Raw genomic sequence first — 22,487 nt, forward strand, 5'->3', positions numbered from 1 at the left:
CAGTGGGGATTTTATTATAGGAGATGCAACTTTATGGATGAGGATAAAAATATGGATGGCAGAAAAATTGCCTGAATCTAATAGAGAAGTGTTAAGTGCTTGGGGTAAAATTGTAATGAGTGTTGTTTATGATCCTCAAAGAAGAGAAAACATTTAAAATCACCCCCTGTTCTTAAACACCAATATTTTCAAATAAAGCAAAGAATAGTTTTTTAAAAAGTGGTTGAAACTTAGAACAATGAGGGTGAGAGATGTATTATGTGAGATAAAAAAAGGCTTTATTACCAATGCAATTTGTAATTGATGCCATGGATGAAGCAAAAGAATACAGTACAGTAGAGATAACAAACAAACTAATATGAAACTGTTAACACCCTATATAGCTGTGAAATGGTTAAAAATAGTAAAATGTGGAGAAGAAGAGCTTAAAGAAGAAAAATTTTATATGAAAATTAAAGAAAACTGGTAGAATTTTAAAGAGTGTAGTATAAAGTTGTTTTATTGTTTTTTAGATGTGTTTTAAAGTACCGATTGTAAATGAATACTGGATAGGAAAATTCCAAAATCTAAATAAAGAATGTCTGTGTGTGGAAACCAAACTGGAATGTCTAGATTATAATCATTCATTTTCTTTTTGGCTTAGTCTCTTTATTATCAGGGGTTGCCACAGCGGAATGAACTGCCAACTTATCCAGTATACGTTTTGTACAGCGGATGCCCTTCCAGCTGCAACCCAACACTGGGAAACACCCATACACAATATTTTACACACTATGGCTAATTTAGCTTATTCAATTTACTTGTACCACATGTCTTTAGACTTGTGGGGGAAACCGGAGCATCTGGAGTAAACCCATGCAAACACGGGGTAAACATTCAAACTCTGCACAGAAATGTCAAACAGCAAGTTTCTTGCTGTGGGCCGATAATGCTATACACTGCGCCACTGTGACGCCCCCTTTAGAATGTTATATCAGACATAACACTATATTTACAGAATGTGTTTTAAAGAAAGTAGGGATGAAACAGAATGATTTGAGTAAAGCTTGTTATGTGAAAGATGAATGAGTGTTACATCTGTTTCTATACTGCAATTAAGTGAAAGAGATTTTAGAAAAAATCAAAGAATTAATCAAAGAAGTATGTGAACACTGGAATGAGAATGTTATAGAGTGGGACAAAGTGTGGATGGTTGGGAAACAAAAAGCAAAATTAAAAAATGCAGAAATCTTTGGTGATTTTAGTGAAAAGGGCAATATGGAAAAGAATCACAGTGAAAAAAATATTGTTAGATGTTTGGTGTATTTTCAAGGGAAAAGTGAAAGGATACATTTAAAAGCTATTTTATTTTATTAGGTGAAAACAGGTTGGCATATTTTTATGTTTTTACACCAAAGGTTTTGTCATGTTTTATCTACTATTCAACTCTCTATTTAACTTTTTACCACACCGTTTTTACAATGTACGATATTGTACAAACGGTGTGATAATATTGCATTTTTGAGATGTGCAATCTCAGCTTGCGTCATTAAGGCTGCATTCAAATACTATACTAGTGAGCAGGGTTGGCCCTGGTTAGTACTTTGGATGGGAGACCACCTGTAAATACCAGGTGCTGTAAGCTTTTGGTTCTCCTTCATTTGTCAGCTAATACACTTCTCCATGTCCCAGCTAGTATCTACTTAAATTTTATTTCTTCTTTACTTGCATTTCTTTTTGACTTCTGTCTGTTTCAGAGCAGCAAGGGACAGCCCAGCTGCGTCGTTCTTTCCTATGTCCTCCAGAGGGCGATGGGGAGGCTTTTTCTCCCCCCTCAATAGCAACACGCAGTGAAACTTTTACTGTAAGTGCCACACGCTTCTCAACTTCAGCTATAGCTGCAGTATTTTACTGAAATAAAAGCTTTATGTATTATTTAGCACCTAATAAATACAAGAGTAATGATACAGCTGTCCTGGGCATAAAGACAGTTGTATTTACTTTTGTGATTTAAACGTCACAATAAAAAAATATATATTTTTCAGTTTTATAATTGTGTCATGTGCCCCTTCATTGTCTTAAGTCCTGTGTGTGTGTGTGTGTGTGTATATATATATATATATATATATATATATATATATATATATATATATATATATATATATATATATATATATATATATATACACATATATATTCATTCATTCATTCATTCATTTTCTTGTCCGGGGTCGCCACAGCGGAATGAACCGCCAACTTATCCAGCACGTTTTTACGCAGCGGATCCCCTTTCAGCCGCAACCCATCTCTGGGAAACATCCACACACACACTCATACACTATGGACAATTTAGTCTACCCAATTCGCCTGTACCGCATGTCTTTGGACTGTGGGGGAAACAGGAGCACCCGGAGGAAACCCACGCGAAGGCAGGGAGAACATGCAAACTCCACACAGAAATGCCCACTGAGCCGAGATTCGAACCAGCGACCTTGCTGTGAGGCGACACACTACCTACTGCGCCACTGCCTCACCCTATATATATTACTTTATTAAGTACACCTTTCCAACTGCTTGTTAATGCAATTTTCTAGTTAGCTAGTCACATGACAGCATTTTAATGGACTTAGGCATGTAGACATGCTCAAGACTATCTGCTGCAGTTCAAATATCCAGAGACCAGCATATCAGTGGGCACAAATGCCTTGTTGATGCCAGAGGTCAGAGGACAGGGGCCAGAGTGATTCGAGCTGATAAAAAGACAACAGTACTCAAATAACCTCTCGTTACAACCAAGGTATGCAGAAGAGCTTCTCTGAACGCACAACATGTTGAACTTTGAAGGGGATTGGCTACAGCAGCAGAAGACCACACTGGGTGCCACTCCTGTCAGCTAAGAACAGGAAACTGAGGTTACAATTCACACAGGAGAATAAAATAGAAGAATAGAAAAACGTCACCTGATCTGATGAGTCTCTATTACTGCTGCGACATTTGGTAGGTATAGGGTCAAGATTTGGCATGGATCCATCCTGCCTTGAATCGATGATGGTGTGGGGGGTATTTACCAATTGACCTCGTGTCAGTGCCACAGCCATTTTTGTTGCTAACCATGTCCATTCCTTTATGACCACAGTGTACCCATCTTTTGATAGCTGATAACGCACCATTTCAAAACATAAATCTGTTTTGTTTAAATGCAACAAAAATTATTATCTACATTCACAAAGAAATTAATAAAAATATTCATTTTAAAAAGGGGCTGTACTCATTTATGCTGAGCACTGTATTCGTATTGTTTTTATTAATCATTAATCTTTTTTTCTATCTCTCTTATCTATATCCCCGATATTTAAATCTGAAGTGGATATATACAGTATGAACATATATAAAATGATTGCTAATACAATTAAACATGCTTCTTTTTAATTCTAATAGATAAAAAATATATGTAAATAGCCAAGAGCATGGAGTGACTGAAAAATCACATTATTTTATTGTAGCATTGACAATGAAACCAACATAAATCACTAGGATTGGTCTTAGTCTGGTTGTCAGCATGCTCTGAAGCTGCAAAGAATTTCATGCAACTATAAGTTAAGGCAAAATTTAGCCAAGATAACCTAAAAATCCCTTAATTTACTTTTTTATAATCCATACACACTGTACAAAAAAAAAAGTGAAATTAAATTAGAAATTAAGTGATGGGCAGGGACCCTGCTGGCCGGTACGGATCCTATGACAACATTTTTTTAAGAAGTTAAAATTATCAATGCCCATGGTGATGGGCAATAAAATAAAATGACACAGGGTACTAGTATTGAAAACATAAAGAAAGTGTGCACAGCCGCTATAAAGTCTCAGTAGTTAAAAAACAGATTTTGTAGTTGAAACCAGGGTGGACATTTCAGCAAGATGAAGATGAATGACTAAGTAAAGATCCCAAACACAGGCAAGAAAGACTATAGTCTCAGAAAAAAGAAAATAAAGCTGCTCAAATGGCCCAGCCAATCAACTGACTTGAATCCAAAAGAAAATAAGAACTAAATATCAGAGTTGATCGACGAGGCCCATAGAACCATGAGATTTGAACGGTGTTAAACTAAGAGAAAAATTCACACCAGAACAATGTATGCAACTTCATCTTGAATCATTATTTTTTTAAATAAAAGTATTAAATGAGTTTTCATAGATATGCACACATAACAAATGTTTCATATTTTTGTAAAAAAAAAATGTTCTGCTGTATGTCTGCTCGAAAGGTTGTGACATACAGAACTGCCCAAGAATCTCAGCAACTGTTTATTAGCATTGTTTATCCATATCACACATTTAATCAAAGCTTTAAAAAACTCAAGGTTACTTAGTCTCTGTCGATTACAGGACATTGTGTTTATGTAATGTAATGTAAAATGTAATGTAATGTGTATTTATATAGCGCATTTATTGTGTATGGCAATACACCCAAAGCGCTTCACAATCATGAGGGGGGGTCTCTCCACACCACCACCAGTGTGCAGCATCCACTTGGATGATGCGACGGCTGCCACAGGACAACGGCGCCAGTGCGCTCACCACACACCAGCTATTGGTGGAGTGGAGAGACAGTGATAGAGCCAATTCGGTGGAGAGGGGATGATTGGGAGGCCATGATCGTAAGGGCCGATAGAGGGTCTTTGGCCAGGACACCGGGGTTACACCCCTGCTCTTTCACGAGAAGTGCCTTGGGATTTTTAATGACCACAGAGAGTCAGGACCTCGGTTTAACGTCTCATCCGATGACGTCTCATCCGAAAGACGGATGCATTATACTGCATATTAGTGCCATTTGCAATTTGTTGAACACTGGCCTTTGAACTAGTTATTTTGTCCAAATCATGTTTAAATTTGACATCATCAACAATTATTATTGAATGTTATTATTAATTTAACAACATTATTTTGAAAAAAAAAAAAAAAAACAGAGAGGAGAAACCTGATATAGGTGCAATGGAATTTTCTGAGTTGTACTCATTAGTGACAAACACTTTCTCTCGCACACTTTTCTCTCTCTCCCTCTCTGACTTTTTTTTCTGAAGTAAAATGTCCTCATATAATTAAACCAGTTCAGCACTGACTAATGAACAGGACCTCTCACGAATGCAGTGAAACTAATGTTGTGTGTGTGTGTGTGTGTGTGTGTGTGTGTATGTGTGTGTGTGTGTGTGTGAGAGAGTGAGAGAGAGAGAGAGAGAGAGAGAGAGAGAGAGAGAGAGAGAGAGAGAGAGAGAGAGAGAGAGAGATGGCGCTGTGTTCAGCTCACAGCCACAATGTGAGGAAAGGAAACTTCGCCAGGCAACTTCAATGAGACTTTCTGCTCTATAACAGCACACGGATTACAAAGTTAGCCATGAGGATGTGACTCCTAACGACTTCTTGGTGTGTTTTCTGGATAAATACACAATTAAAATTGTGTTATTGCGGAGCGAGTGAGTTCGCGGAAGGAGCGAGTTTTTTCCGCGGGATCAATGGCGTTACTTAAGTGAGAAACCGCAAAAAAGATAGCTTCAGGCTTTGAAATCACGCTGCTTGTGATTCTGAAGCTGTTACACATGGAACTATGAACGATTCGGAGCTCACGCTGACCTCCAATGCGCAACAGCGCATGGCTTCAGGTCTGTCTGGGGAGGAGAGCTCTCTACCCGGCAGCGTGTGCAGACCCGAGCGCAACGGGATCTTCTTCGTCCACTGTTTCATCTGTGGGAGCGGGGTGACTGCGGGGAAAGAGCTGAGCTTGCAGGTAAAATACCAGAGAGAAAAGGATGGGCCGTTTTTCCCTTTCCTGCAAGGCCAGGACCCGGCTCCAGGCGCGCCGGAGATCGGTCCGGATGGGGAAGCTCTGGTGTGCGCCGTGTGTCACTGCTTTCTGCGCGAACAGTGGAACTCATTCGAGCGCAACAGGACACCCATCGAGAAGCGCATGTACTGGCTCAAAAGACCCTACCAGTGCGATTTACGAAACATAACCTACGATCTGGAGCGGAGAATGAGCGCCGGGAATTATGACGGCAACGACTCTGACATTTCCTCGTTCTCTGATAATGACCTGTCCGAGCAGGACTTGGACTTGTCAGCGTGTATAATAAATAGTAACAGTACTACAGGTTTTCGTGGGTCTAATAAAGCATCAAGAGAAAGCAGCAGAAAGAGCGTTAAAAGCAGTCCCGAGTCAGTACGATATCCAGCCAGAGTTTACCCAAGTCAGGACATACCCCAATCAGATCGTCGCACGACTAAAATTATCAATCACACATCGAGCTCATCTGTGTCCATGGCTCTGCAGCAGTACGACTGTCGATCTGTGCGCACCCCCCTTCAGGATAACGACACCATTGCGTGTGGTAAGTGGATGAATGCATCTATTGGTGACTCTGACGCACCGGACAGCTGTGAGATCAACATCACCAGCGATGACGACAGAGAGTGCGCAGCATCATCTCACTTTGATGTACAGAGGAGCCAAACCGTCAAGAGCCATGCCAGTCTTTCTGCTGATGGATGTGCCTGTTATATTTGTGGAAGCAGTCTTTCAGCAGGAGGCCGCTTCAAAGTGTTTGTACAGAAGCAGGAGAGAGCATCCAGTGAACCCTTCTTTCCTTTTCTGTGGCTCCACACCCCTCCAGCAGGTGCTGTGCCCCTCAGCCTAGGTGGATACACTTTGGTGTGTACCACTTGCCACTCTTCCCTCATGCAGCAGTGGCAAGGGTTTGAGCTGGCAGATGTGCCTGTCCTTCAGCGACTCTATGTAGTACCTCTAAACACGAGTGCGGCAACCCCTCTTTCTCCACCTGCCATGAACGAATGTGTAGATGTGCTACCAAAAGTTCACCCGCTCCCCTCTATGCCACAGAATAATAGGGAGGCTTGCTATCTGTGTGGGCATGACTGCAGTCGAGAGGTCAGGATGGCATACACCCATGCTGGTGCAAGTAAATCCCGCAGTGCAATGTATTTTCCATTCATAAACTTGCTACCGTGCCCCCCGAATGCTCAGAGTGTGAGGAATGGAAGGGTACGCTGCTGTGTGGCGTGTCACAGCATCTTGGAAAGGATATGGGCAGAATACTGCCTCTGTCTAAGTGAGGAGCTCATAATGTCCGTCAACACTTTTCTTGAGAGATACCACCTGGCCACGGGAAGAGGAGAATCCGTGGTATCCCCCTCCAAAAGACCCCTGTTGCCCCCATCTCAGACTTCCACAACAACCGCAAGCCACACCTCCATATGTTACTTGTGTGGGGAGGAGCTCTCTGGAGCAACAGAGTATCAGCTTCACGTTAACCCTCCAGGGCGTTGTGGAGAACGGGAGCCCTTTTTCCCATTTCTCACAGTCCACCCTCCCGCTCCCCGTGCCCGCCCTGCTGATGCCACGGGCCTAGTGTCTGCCTGTGCACTGTGTTACCATGACCTTATGGGCCAGTGGTCCCAACATGAGAGTCAAGGCTCAGGATCAGGCCCGTCCAGCAGCCCCTGGGCACGCCAGTATAACTGCAACACTTTCATCTGCTTCTTCTGCAGGAAAGAGAAGAAGAGACCTCTTGGGCTGAAAGCGGTGTGTGTTGATCGCTTGCCTGTGTTTCTCTATGCTCCAAGAGTCAGCCAGACCCTGGTAATTGACAATGGCAAGCAGTTAACAATTGGCTCCTGTGTGGAATGTAAGTCCATGGTTCTGGCTGGACAGAACATGAAGCCGGTCAGTGGAATTGCACAACACAAGGTAAGAAAGTTGCGGGTCACATTACTTTTCACCATAACAGTCCAGTTGGTTATACTATAAGTAATCATTCACCACTACAACAGTTTCAAATTGTTTCTTTATTTTGTGTTAATTTATTTCTTCATTTTTTTGAAACTATTACATGGTCTTTTCGAGTCTCTTGGGGCCTCTGTTAGCACGGTTTATTAGGCAGCTTTGGCTGGAGCTGTTTCTGGGCCAGCATGCAAAAGTTCATCTGATGCACTGATGAGTGAGTGAGCCAAGTGTTGAAACTGAAGTTTTATGGCACGCTGCTGTTCTTTCTAGTGAGTGGGATGGCCATCGCAGGCAGGGGGTAGATAAAGTATGGAGCCTGTCGCATTAAAAAAATAAACATTTCGCAGACAGTCTAGGAGTTGTAAGCTCTCTTTAATAACATTCTTCCAGAGGCCAACTCAAGCTTTTGTTGGTCTCTTGGTGTGAGTGTGTAAATATTGTATGCATGTTTGTGTTTCAGAGAGACAGAGCAGGCTGTTTTGAGGATGTTAAAAGCACGTATTGTTAACGGTTAGTTAAAAGGGATAGTTCATCCAAAAATGTCAAGTCTGTGATCGTTTGCTCAATCTTTACTTGTTTCAAACCTTTGTGAGCATCTTTTTTTCTGTTGAACATAAAAAATGATATTTTGAAGAAAGCTGTAAACATTGACTAACATAAGAAGTCTGTTTTTCAGCTTTCTTCAAAATATCTTATGTGTTCAACAGAAGAAAGCAACTCATAAAGGTTTGGAACCAATTGAGGGTGAGTAAATAGTGAGTAACGTTTCATTTTTGTCTGATTTATCACTTTAAAGCTGTAAATGCCTGTGTTTACATGTCTGTAAAACGTGGTCAGTGTCATGGTAAATATTTGCTAAAACAAAAGCTAATAAAATTGAGTTTATAGGTTTATGTATGTGTCTAGATTAACATATGAGACACAAAACAGCTCACTAGCATCTTATTTAGCAACTTCACTTCGGTAGATTTCATGTTTGGGAGTACAGCACTGATTTCATTTCTACTTTGGTTTCTCCAGTCTACCATTATGCTAGCTTCCATACCTGTTGGAAGTTAGACCATAACTGCAGTTCTACCATGGTGAAACGTAAAGCTAAAATTATAGTTACATGGTTCTTATAAAACTTTGGTGTATGTGTATTTAATATAATTCTACAAAGTTTCAGCTAAAATCTCATGGTTAATGCAGTTAACCATGCATCATTAATCTCTGGTAAATACAATATTAATAAGTTACCAATGTGCTGAAATCTTTTTAAGCTTTTTTAAATGTGATACTCTGATTTTACTTTCGTAGGGCTGCTGAGAATGAGTCAATGTTTATGAATGAGTTCAAGGTCTTCTCACTGTACAGTGTCTCACAAGACTGTTTAATAGTAGCATTGTGTGGTCAAAGTTTGCTCGGCTCTTTCAGGCTTTTTACATAGTCTGTGATGGATGGTTCAAAAATGAAACATTGTTTCATTCAACTTTAACACTTTGCAGTGTTTGACTTTTAATGTTTCTCCTATGCAACAGAAATAGTCTAATCATACTGAGATGACCAACTTTATTTAGGACCAACAAAAATGGAGAGGAGACCTGCTAATATGAAGCACGTTTTGCTTTTATTTATCTCACTCCTTTTTCCTGTAACACTCCCCCATGATATGCTCTGGTGTTTCCTTACAGACAGGAAGCTGTTCTTTGGAAGTTGTATGCAGAGCCTCTGGGCTTGTCATGGATAAATAGTTCTGGCTGTGGCAGTCATTTGTGAGGAAGTGTGTGTCATTGGTCAACATCTTTCAAGAAAAATGTCAAGCACAAGTTGCTATTTGTCATTTTGAATTTATTTTGTTTAATGCTCATTAATAAACAGTAAAACTGCAAATAAGCCAGAGTTAGCCACAAGGGCTATTTATCATTTAGGAAATTGACTAAAAAATTTGAGTGAAAGACTAGAAACATAAAGGAAGTGTTAAAATTAAAAGTAAAAGTGAGAGTGTAAAGCTTGAAAAAGCCTTAAGCAACTGTCCAAAAGCAAATGTCTTTGTACTTTTTTGTTTGTTTGTTTTTGTAATTTTTGTAATTCTAATCCAAACAATGGCAATGTGTCGCTCACGCATGTTTTGCTTCACGCATGTTTGCTTCACGCACCAGAGGCTGGTGGATCTCATCTTGTCATATGCATTATGATAAGACTTACTTTTATAAGTAAATTTCATTTGCATTATACGTTAATGAAAGTTTTATAAAAGTATCACAGTATATTGAGGTAAAAAAAGAGCTATCAAGAAAAAACTTTACACTTTAATTGCATGTCATGGTGAAGTGAGCCTTATTGTTCACTGAATAACGAGCCAACTTACACCCAGTGGTATTAATTGCGTGCTTTTTTCAAAAACAACAAGTGAATTTAAACAGGTAAATTTAAACTTGTTTAATGTATAAATGTTTTACATTTTTTTGTTTGCACACATTTTGTCTTCAAATAAAACACAGTATAATATGCATACGCTTATAGCAAATTTGGAAATACATTGTTAAACAAAAAGAAAAAACTGAATTTGCATAAACAAATAGTCAAATATTAATTGTTTAATGACCTTAAATATTTAGAAAGAATAATTCTGAAAATGCCCGTCCTTAACATGTGCCACAAATATATTTATACTGTATATCGTGATATGACAGTAATTAGGATGTGTTAATGTCAGAGTACTGCCCATGAGGCTACTGGAGTCAACAATCCTTTTTTTGAGAATATTATGCTTGTTAATTAAATTTCAGTTAATTTCTTAAAATCTATCTTTTAAAAATAACAACATCCAGGTAGAGGACAAAAACACAATTTGTTTTCCAAAATGTGATGAACAATGGTTCACCTGGTGAATGTCACCGGGTGGATGGTAATTGTTTCATTAGTTTCACAAGGTTTTATTAGTTAATGTATTTACTCAAATTAACTAGGAATGAACAAGACTTGTACAGTACAGCATTTATTAATCATAGTTCATCATTTACTAATGCATTATTGAAATACAAACTACTGCAAACTTTCCATGAATAGGCCTATTCGATCAATCCCTTTACTGATAAATTTGAAGTAAACTTTATTTGATACTAGCAACAGCTTTTCTCTGAGCAAGTTTTAACAGATTCTCTGCCATTTCGTTCAACTCTACTTCTACAATTTACATGAGTAGCTAGATATCTGTACATTTTTTTACTGGTTTTTATTCATTTAGTAAATTTTTTATATAAATTTCATACAGGAAGCCTTGTTCAATGCAAATAATAAATTAAAATATACTATATCTGTTTATTATGTTTTCACCCATTGTGTGGCCAGTAAAATTGCCAAAATCTCTTTACAATGATTTTTCAATATTTTAACATTCATATATTTAAAAGGGTGAGATATGAAGTGTTAATTTTTTCTTCACAGAGTTTTTCTTGAGTCTATTTTTCTTCAATAGGCCTATTCAATGCAATACATGATTTTTTAAAACTCAAAACTCCAGTTTTAGTCATTTCCATATGTAATTTCTATATAGTTTCTTTAATGTGCAACATTAAAAACATGAAATTACTAAAAATTAAGTTGTCATTCAGGATGTATATGAATTCTTCATATATATCCTGCTGATGCTGTATAACCCGAGTCAGCTATTTCTGAATAGTCTGTAGAAACTGAATTGATGTATTAATAAATGTTTGTGTTTTATATATTGTCCCACTTGACATCTTTAGGCAGACATATTTCCTCTTCATTAACTATACTACTGGCAATTTAAAAAGCCAGTGAATTTTCTGTTCTGATCTCAAGCCTTGGTAAATAACTGAGAAAACGCAAATCAGAGCACGCATTTTTATGATGTCATGATGTAGACTTCTTACATAGTATTTTACAGTATTTTAAAAATACAAGACACTAAAGTATTTTTATACAAAATATTAGGCCATTTTCATTATCCCTATCAAATACAAATGACAAAATCTTGTTTTGTATTTGAAATACTTGTATCATACATACTGCCCATCCCTGATGACATCATTAAATACAAGCAGTCAAATTTATAAACTGAAACTTTCATTTAAACTGCTTGCTGGAATCATGCTTCTTGAATGTATGATCATGCAAAAATCAAGTCTGGATACAGAAAACAACAAGATATTACATCCAGCAAAATCCATCATGTTATCACAGCTCACTGTAGATTTTTATAGCCAGATATTACAAACGATAACAAAATCGAGCCTCCAATATGCTCCATATCCAACATATGTTTTACGCAGCGGATGCCCTTCCAGCTGCAATCTATCTCTGGGAAACATCCATACACACTTATTGAAGCACATACACTACGGACAATTTAGCCTACCAAATTCACCTGTACCGCATGTCTTTGGAGTGTGGGGGAAACCGGAGCACCCGGAGAAACCCACATGAATTCGGGGAGAACATGCAAACTCCACACAAAAATGGCAACTGACCCAGACGAGGTTCGAGTCAGCGATCTTCTTGCTGAGGCGACAGCACTACCCATGCATTATACAAAGATAATATATAAAAAACACCATCTAAACTTTTTTAGAAGTGGGTTTCCCTCATTTTGAATAAAACTCATGTCTAGTATATTAATGTACAGATATTTGCTAGGGTTGTCCAGATTCAGGCCCGATCATGCAGTTTCAGACTCGATCGAAATCGGAAGTTACCGCCCGATCAATACTATATATATATATATATATATATATTCTCATTATTTTTTAACACATCTATAGTTATGTGGTGGCATGATTTCAGCATGACACCACTTTGTTGCAGTGTCACTATTGGTTAAATGCCAGCAAAGTAGAACAGAAACAGCTTGAAGCGGAGCATGAGTATGTCTGCGGTCTAGAGGTATTATAAAGTTGATGACAACAACATTGCCATAGCAAACAGTCAGATTTGTAAACCTGGGATTGCCTGCTGGGTATTTTATGTTGAGGTGATATTTGTTTTTATATTAGATTTTAAAAAAATATTTACTGTGGCCCAAAAGTGAAGGATTTAAGTTATTTATTACTTGATTGTTCAGGCTACCTAACAAAAGTGCTCTGTTTGTTTATAGAGTTGTTGAATGTTAAAATAAGGTAAATAAAATAAAATATAAGGAACATCCTGGGTCTGTTTCTTTTCTCATCTTTATTCTTTTTTATGTATTATAGAAGTATTGGATAGGGTTTCGGTATTTGTAGATGCCCAAAATAAATGACTCAGACTCAAGGGCTGAAAAACCTGATCAGATCATCCCTAATAAAATACTCAATCTTTAAATAGAGATTTTACAGATCTCGTGTGGCATTTTGCGCTACTTAGTTTGTCTACAATGTGTCAACCTTGTTTGTTGCTGTTTCATAATCGGTAAAGAAACAGACAAAACATTACGAGATTAACAAAAGAGCTGAACTATAGACTGCTTTAGCATTGATGAGGTCTTGTATTAGGGATTAAAAGATGTTTTTCTTTACGTTAAACCAAACCATTTCACTTTTGGAGACAAACGCAGACACTTGGTGAGGATGAAATTTTCTAAAATGTGTGTGTATTTATCTATTATGCATATATGCATTAAAAGGCAATACAGTATTTATATGGCGAAGGTCAACTGTGGTCAGAAGGCGGCCTTGTAAGAAAAAAACAGATGGAGAGCCTGTGGTCATCTGAGCCATGGAAGATTTTTGACTTGTGGTAGTATGGTAGTGATTATGGTCGAGCAGGTGTTAGAGTGCTGGATATAATGTCAGAGCGAACATCTGTGTATACACGAGCCAGAGAGTGCACATGCAAAAGTGTACGATAGAGAGAATGATTTCAAAGATAGCAGCTGTTTTATATAGTGACCCAAGCCAAAATTATGATCGAGACTGTGAGGTAGATTGACTTTTCTTCCTTTTTGTGTAAAATTCATAAAGTATCAATAAACACACTCACCAAATGCTGTCAGATGTGCAAGAACAATTCACACCAGCTGTCTTTTGAAAATATATATTTTTCAATTGCTTTAAAAGTTGTTTCCAAAAGCACATTGCCATGCTTAACAGGATAATTAATAGACAGTGATCCATACATCAGTATAAACGCAGGGAGAATATGCAAACTCCACACAGAAACGCCAACTGACCCAGCCAAGGCTCGAACCAGCGACCTTCTAGCTCTGAGGCGACAGCACTACCTACTGAGCCACTGCGTTGCCCCTAAGAATTCATATTGTTTGCAAATACTTATGAAATGCTATGCTGATGAGCTAATATGGCAGCCCACTTCTTTGTGTTCTCTATTGACTTGCATCCTTTCCTTGGTTTTACTTGTATTTTTGCTAAACAACAATCCGAGTGCTCTCTATCATCAAATGCTGATGTCGATTCTACATGCTGAATCAGGCAAACTCCATCCAACATGAGCCCGATTAGAGGAGACGTGTTTAACACACCAAACAAACTAGCCTGACAGTCTAACATTGTCCAATGTCCAACTTATGTTAGTTTGCCAATAGCGACAGTCATTGCTGTCTTTTCTAGTGCAAACTTTTGGCCCAGACACAGGTGATGTAAGGTGACAACATGGCCAAAAATTAAGCCTGCTAGTTGTTGGATGACAGTTTTGTGTAAAAAGTTTTGGCATCTTTAGGTGAAGCGCAAGTCTTTTGTAGCTAGAACTTCAGACTAATGGCAGAAAGTCTATAGTTCATTCATAGTAGTTTTTTATTCAGTGCAACTACAATAATAGACCAATGTTTGACCAGTATTATACATTTACATTGAGTGCTTCGGATTAGTGAATGTTGTGAATCTTTTTCAGTCCAGCATTTAGTTTACCCAGATAAACAATTATTGTCACAGTTCCATTAAGGGCTTTGGTGATAAACAGCTTTTTTCAGGCATGCTTTTAAGGAATGTGAGATATATCTTCCAGTTTCTCACAATATTGCTTATTAGGGATCTGTATACAGTTATATAAGTATACGACTCGTCTCCACTGAAAAGCATAGAGCAGAATAGTACAAATGTTGCTTTTTTATTTGTTTTTGTCAAGAATAATATGCCTTTGAAGGAGGTGGACTTCTTACTATCAGGTGTTCTTAATAGTGTTTCTGTTTTTTTTCTAACCACAACTTTTTTTTTTCCCTGTCTCTGGAACTAAGAGATGAGCTAAAATGCAGAATTGCGTATGTCTAAAATAGCGCTAGTGTAATGCGAGCTGTATCAGGACCTGCCTCTTGGGTGACAGACTCTGTCTATGTTTAGACCTGAGCTCTGTTCTAATATTATCAGAAACACATCAGACCAGCATAAGACAGCATCACTGAGTCCCAACAGACCTAGCTTTAGTACTTCATCCAGTGCAGATAAGATTGTTATCCAGCAAACAACAAGCCAGTTGCTTCAGGCTAGGGCTGCATGATATTGGACAAATCTGACATTGCGATATTTTGTTTTTCTGAGATATATATTGCAATACAAATACAGTTTTACCAGATGGCTTGAATAGCTTTATTTATAAAGAGTTAATTCCTTTAGATTCATTCATTCATTCATTCATTCATTCATTCATTCATTCAAATTCATGAATAATCTGATTCATTCATTTATGCATAAAAATTAGATGAAAAGTATGAGCAGGTGAGTGCAGAAACACCATTGAAAATACCTTATTCTTATTTTAAAGTCATGGTGTGGAAAAAATGCAATTTAACGCAGTTCTTCCTGTACATTCTGAGATCCACTTTATATTATATATCAAGCAGACAATGAAGATCGGAAAACAGATTTAAGGGAAAACAGACTTTAAACGGGCCAATTTTGTAACAGGATACAGTTCACCAGAAGCCCTTGATCCAGGTTACTGAAAATTAAGTCATTCCACATACCTCTGCATATACCCTATTTATGTACAGAAATTGAATAATCAAATGTAAAACAACACAGCATTGTGTTTCATTGTATTTATATTTATATATACTTCATTGTATAATATAATCAATTAAAATGTAGCTTTATTAAAGTTACAAATGAAATACACTGTATATTCATTCAGCAGCACAAATTAAAGATTCACTTCAAAACATAATGCCACACTCCAATTCTGAAGCAAGTTGAGAAAAAATTGTTAATGCACAAGTTATAAGAATAAAAGCATACATTGCAAGTCCATTTTATATGCATAGGCACATGGCTATATAGAGTTTTTTTATTTTATGTAAGGCAACAATTACTAGTAATTGGTTACATTAAAAATACACTTCACAGTTAAATATATTGATACGTTATGTTAAATTGTTCTCCAATATCTACATGGAAGGTATGTGGCTAAGGTAAAAGTAAAACATATTCAGAAATGGTTTTACAAGCACATTCATATCCTTTAGAATATGCCTTTAAAATAAAAACTCAGTTATTACCTTATTTGGAAGAATCATGAATATTAATGAGCTTTGCTCTAATGTTGCTCTGAGCTCATGTCTCTGATGGTCACACAGCATTTTATACTCCAGAATACACATGCAAACAAAAACATTTCTTCAGTTGTCAAAACATATTTGCACAGTTTACTTGTGCTTGTTGCCTCATTACAAACTTACATGTTTCTGTTGCCTCATTACAAATGCATGCTGCAAAGTTAACAATATGCATGCTAAACTAACAAAAGAGAAAGTTAAACAATAGACCCTATGTCTATCTTGGGTGTCGTTGAAAAAATGTGTAATCAATATTTCTTATATTTTTTATAATGATGAGCTGTAAAAAGATGAGACAGTGTTCTCCTTGGCCATGCATGGCTGACTTCTTCCAGTTTTCAAAATAAGAATCCGACATAAATAGAAAATATAATAATGCCCAATTGATATTTCTATATTGTTTCTGCTCAATAACAAAGTGGTGGTTCCATTCAATAAAAATAAAAAAATCTGTTAAAATGCCACAGGCTGAAACATGATTATTGATATTGTCACACCCACGGCTTGTTCATACTCTCCCAATCACCGTTCTCCCTCTCCAATCACCTGCAGCTTTCCCTCCTAATCAAGGACAACATAAAAGCCTAACTTCTCCTAATAGTCGGTGGCTGGTATTGAAGTTGGATGGTTGTCTTTATCTTTGCTCCTTCGTCTTCTCCCCTTTATCCATGGATGTTCATTATAAGTCTTCGAGTCCTTCATACTGATCAAGGGAAGTGATTAATCTTATTTTATGTTTACTAGAAGATCTGCTATCACTCTGATGAACTGTGCTTGTATACTCATCAACGGATGACCATTACATGCTTTCTGATCTTTCTCACTGATTATGAGGAATGTTTACACTTGTGTAGTATTGATATGAACTGTGCATCTGTATGCTCACCTACTGTGTCTCCTACGAGGGAACTTCAAGTGAGATCGATAACATTTACTAAGAGCATTGTAAGATCACTACAATATATATATATATATAAACCCTCTGAATTCCCTTTGTGATTAGGGTCTTAGTTTTAAATAAATACAGTGAAAAGATAACCATATCTGTCTTCCTTGTCTACCAGCGTGACATTTATATATATATATAATCCCCTCACATATACTACACATATAAATGCATATTCTACATGTCATTCTCACTAATTGTCATATCAATTACTGTAGAATAAGCCTGCATGCTTCCTGCACAGTTAACATTCAAATAGTTTTGTTTTTTGTTGCTAAAAATGTCTTCAATAATGCAAGAATTTACAAAAATGTAGTTTTTATTTAATAATGCATGTTAAATTCATCTTTATTTTGGGATTGATTGACTTGCTTGTTCGTAGTCAATGGATAACACCAATACAATCAAAAAGGAAACATTTACACTGAATAGGGCAAACCATGTTTACCTAAGCCCAGGGGTCCGTTCTTCGTACCTCGCTTAAATGATCTAAGATGATTTGGCAGATCCTGGATCTTTTCATCTTGATAACTGATCTCTCGATAAATTGGTTATTCAAACAAGTTCACAAATCAGATTAGAATGTCTGGATAAACTGATCTGAGATCGCTGCGTGTGTTGTGAAGGACAGATCTATCGATCCTCGAAATCATGATCAGCAATGCAAAGATTGGCTCACTGCACAGCAGCGTAATGACATCATCTGATTAATATTTAATTATCCATGCGAGCAAAATTACATCAAATTAGCAGTAAACGGTTTGTTAAATATGATACGCAATAACTTTCCATATCTGTTGTGAGCTGCAGGCTTTTCATGTGTCAAGAGTATTTATCATGTATTTCAATGAATATCAATGTATTTAGTTCTACATTTAGAAAAGATTTTCTTTATTATAGTAGCCGTTTTTTAATCGGTGTAAAGAATAACTGGTTGTTTACAAAAGCATTTTGATTTTGGTAAAGGTGTCTGCAACTTTTGTGAAGCATAAAATCACTGTAATATTAGCTGTCAAAACATGTTTATGACTGCATATGTATTATTGCTTTTAAATGAAAAGTGACATATTGTGCATTTCTATTATACACAAATTATACTAAAGCGATCTAAAAAGTTCATATCAATAAGTTTTCTCTTTGCACCACCAGGTGGCAGTCTTTGTACTTTCATTTCGGAGTGCAGATTGCCTAAGTTTTATAAATATATAATTTTATATATAGTTAAAAATAGTTACTATTTTCCCAAGTGTATATAACTACTACTGTAAGAAAAATATCAGCATTTGGTACATACTTTCAGTATTTTCTTTGCATGAACTGACCCAATCCAATCCTGTTTATATGAATTGAACCTGCTTCCGATCAGGTTTGAGCTACCAGAACTGTTGCTATGACAACAAGTCTTGGATCAGCTTTGAAGAACGAAATGATCCTGGATCGTGTCAAATCGTCAACATCCAAATCCAGCTAACTGAGTAATCCATGTACGAAGAACGGACCCCGGGGGTCCATTCTTTGTACGTGGATCACTCAGTTAGCTGGATTTGGTTATTAAAGATTTGACACGATCAAGGATCATTTCGTTCTTTAAAACTGATCCGAGAGATGTTGTCATAGCAATGGTTTTGGTAGCTCAAACCTGCTAGGCAGCAGGCTCATTTAATGTAAACAGGATTAGACTGCCAGACTGCCAAATTTATTTATATGAACTTTTCAGATTGCTTTACAATGTGTGTATAAGAGACATGCACAATATGTAACTTTTTAAAAAAAGCAATAAAACATTTATGCAGTCATTAATATGTTTTGACAGTTAATATAACGGTGATATGATGCTTCATAAAAGTTGTAGATGCCTTTACCAATATTAAAATGCTTTTGTAAACAACAGTTATTCTTTACATCGATTAAGAAACCGGCCACAATAGTACTACTATGGTAGTATGGTAGCTACTATTACATATTAATACTACTATAATAAAGAAAATCCGCTCTAACTGTAAAACTAAATAAATTTCTAAATACTCTTGACACATGAAAGGGTAAAGCCCCGGAGCCCACAACAAAAGTGGAAAGTTACTGCGTATCATATTTAACAAAACGTTTACTTCAAATTTTATATAATTTTGCTCACATGGATAATTGAATATTAATCAGATGATGTCATCACGCTTCTGTGCTGTCAGCCAGTCGTTTCATTGCTGATCAAGATTTAGAGGATCGATAGAGCTGTCCTTCACAACACGCGCAGCGATCTCAGATCAGTTTATCCAGACATTTTAATCCAATTCAAAAACTTGTTTGAAGAACCAAATTAGCGAGAGATCAGTTAACACGATTAAAAAATTTAGGATCTGCCAAATCATCTTAGATCATTTAAGCGAGGTACAAAGAACGGACCCCAGGATATATATTGTTTTCTGCAAACTCACAGTATTGCATAAATCTGATATTTAAAATAATACTCTCTGTTCATAACTTATATTACATAATAAGGCAGATATGATTTTACGTTGTATACTTTGAAGTATGTTCTGCAATATTATGTTGACTATCATTTCATTACAAATATACATGATCTTTATGAACTCATTGACTTAGTTTTAGTCGCTGAATATTACTCATTGTATTACTCGCTGAGTCATGGATGTGAACTTTCTGTCTGGCCGCCAGTACTGAGAATGAATGACACGTAAATTACATATCTATTTAGAGCAGGGGTGCCCAAACTTTTCCTTACAAAGGGCCAAAATACAAACATAATTGACGGATGTGGGCCAAAAATAATTATATCAAACTGTATTATAAAGTTGCCATGGATAATTTTTAAAATGTTATTTAAAAATAAATAGAAGAATTACATAAATCATAAAACTAATGCAATATACATATATTTTACATTTTATAATTAACTTATTACAATGAAAGCGAACAATTTTATTTAAAACACATTAAAACTGCATTTAAATAAAACTGATTCATTCGCAACATATAATTAAAACATTTATTTCATGCTTGCTTTTTCGTAAGAATAAACAAACAAAAGATTACATTAAATCAGAAATGGCAATCTCTACTAAAGGCATTCCCCCAACCCTCCCCTTCATTTTTCTTTCTTCTTGCCATTGTGTATGAAATGTGCTATATAAATAAACTTGCCTTGCCTTGCCTTCTCAGATGGGATGACGGGTCAAATCAAAGTTTATCATGGGCCAACTTTGGCCCGTGGGCCCTAGTTTGCGCATCTCTAATTTAGAGTTTAGTGCTCCTTAATAGTGCTGACAAATGATTATGTCTTATCAACTCATGTCTACTATTCATAGGTTGACAGGATAGCAACAACATAAAACAAACATTAAATGTTTTGTGGCTATGATAAACAAAACAAACTGATTTTTTCAAGCACTTCAATAAATCAGATATCAATAAAGGTTAAGTAGCCTAAAAAAAATTAACTATGACCATGTAGATACGTAGCATTGATCAGGCTATTTTTGCATGACAGAAGATTAACTGTACATTTCTAAATATTGTGGTTAATATTTAACTATTTAACAGGCTAATGATATTTAATTTTCAAAAAAGTAATCATCACGTTTATCCTCAAAACTTTTATATTCCCTCATCACTAAGAAGTATGTTTAAATTGTGGCCATCACATACAAGCACACCACATTGGGTCTATATGGTTAACACTGTGGCCTCAAAGCAATTACTGGTTTGAGTCCCGGCTGTGCCAGTTGGCATTTCTGTGTGGAGTTTGCATGTTCTCCCCGTGGGTTTCCTCCAGGGCCTTCAGTTTCCCTATCAGTCCAAAGACATGTGGTAAATGTGAATTGGATAAACTAAATTGGCCGTAGTGAATGAGTAACTGTGTGTGTGTGAATAGGTGCATGGATGTTCCCAGTACTGGATTGTGGCTGGAAGGGCATCCTCTGTATTAAACATACTGTATGCTGGAATAGTTGGTGGTTCATTCTGCTGTGGCCGCCCCTGATAAATAAGAGACTAATGCATTTGGCAGGGCGAAGCAGTGGCGCAGTAGGTAGTGCTGTCGCCTCACAGCAAGAAGGTTGCTGGGTCACTGGTTCGAGCCTTGGCTCAGTTGGCGTTTCTGTGTGGAGTTTGCATGTTCTCCCTGTGTTCGCGTGGGTTTCCTCTGGGTGCTCTGCTTTCCCCCACATGCGGTACAGGTGAATTGGTAGGCTAAATTGTCCGTAGTGTATGAGTGTGTGTGAATGAGTGTGTGTGGATGTTTCCCAGAGATAGGTTGCGGCTGGAAGGGCATCTGCTGTGTAAAAACTTGCTGGATAAGTTGGCAGTTAATAAAGGGACTGAGCCGACAAGAAAATGAATGAATGAAAGCATTTGGCATATGCATGAAATGACTTTTATTTTTATTATTAAGAATTTGTGCCAGTTTCCAAGGAAATAAGCAATGTATCTTTATTCACACATAATTTATCAGTATTCCAGTTAAATTTGCAACTTTGAAAGGAAACATTGTATGGAATGGTTGTAAAATGGTTTGTTATAAGAACTGATACACTTCTATGTAATGTATTTTCATGCTAGAGTCACTGAGTCTGTAGCATAGTGTGTGACTGGATTAGTAAGTGGCAACAGATGAGGGGTCATATGAGGTCAAAGATCATGCAGGTGGAGGTCAATGTGGCAACATGGCTCTTTAAGCACCTTTCAAAGCAAACTGCTTCTAGATATGAATGCTGCATATTTGGCCAGTGCGTCATATTTATCATATGCAACAGTATCCAAAAACCCTTGATTCCATGCTCTGGGAAATATTTCTTAGGTTTTATCTGCTTGCATCTATTTGAAGTTCAGTGAGCTCCTGTTCACAGATACTCCACATTCTTAAGCTTTTAATTGAAGGGCTCATTGACCCAGGAGTCCTTGGGGAAGTGTTCATTAACACCAGCAAACCAGGGCTTATTGTTTTATTTTTTTATTTTTCTTAATTACTCTTAAAGTTATATCATGTAACAAGAAAACTCTTTACTGAAAAAACAATCTAATACTTGATAAATAATAAAAAAACATTGTAATTGGTCACTGACAAACATATTAATTTTGACTCAAAATATATTTATGGTTCGATTTATAACTTTATTAATTATCAAATACATTTTATTTCCCAAAAACAAAATCACTTATACAAATTCCTTTTTTAATTATTATAAAATTAGACGTAAAAGAGATCACTCAAAATAACAATTTACTCACTGTTTACTCACTTTCAAATCTTTATGAGTTTCCGTATT

General features: G+C 36.8%; 1 protein-coding gene across 3 annotated transcripts in view; it reads left to right on the top strand.

Annotated features, from left to right (window-relative positions):
• The first annotated feature begins 5,247 nt into the window (after window positions 1-5,247).
• Window positions 5,248-22,487, top strand: part of gse1b (Gse1 coiled-coil protein b) — a 321,715-nt gene continuing 304,475 nt past the window's right edge. For 2 of the 3 annotated variants that reach the window (XM_087292421.1, XM_087292422.1), the window contains exon 1: window positions 5,248-7,735. In XM_087292421.1, coding sequence (XP_087148547.1) covers window positions 5,579-7,735 — 2,157 coding nt within the window. In that variant the 5' untranslated portion in view covers window positions 5,248-5,578. The remainder of the gene's footprint in view (window positions 7,736-22,487) is intronic. The other variant, NM_001430859.1, reaches the window with a different exon arrangement.

Source organism: Danio rerio, chromosome 18, assembly GCF_052040795.2.
Source record: "Danio rerio strain M-AB ecotype USA chromosome 18, GRCz13ab, whole genome shotgun sequence".
Taxonomy (NCBI): domain Eukaryota; kingdom Metazoa; phylum Chordata; class Actinopteri; order Cypriniformes; family Danionidae; genus Danio; species Danio rerio.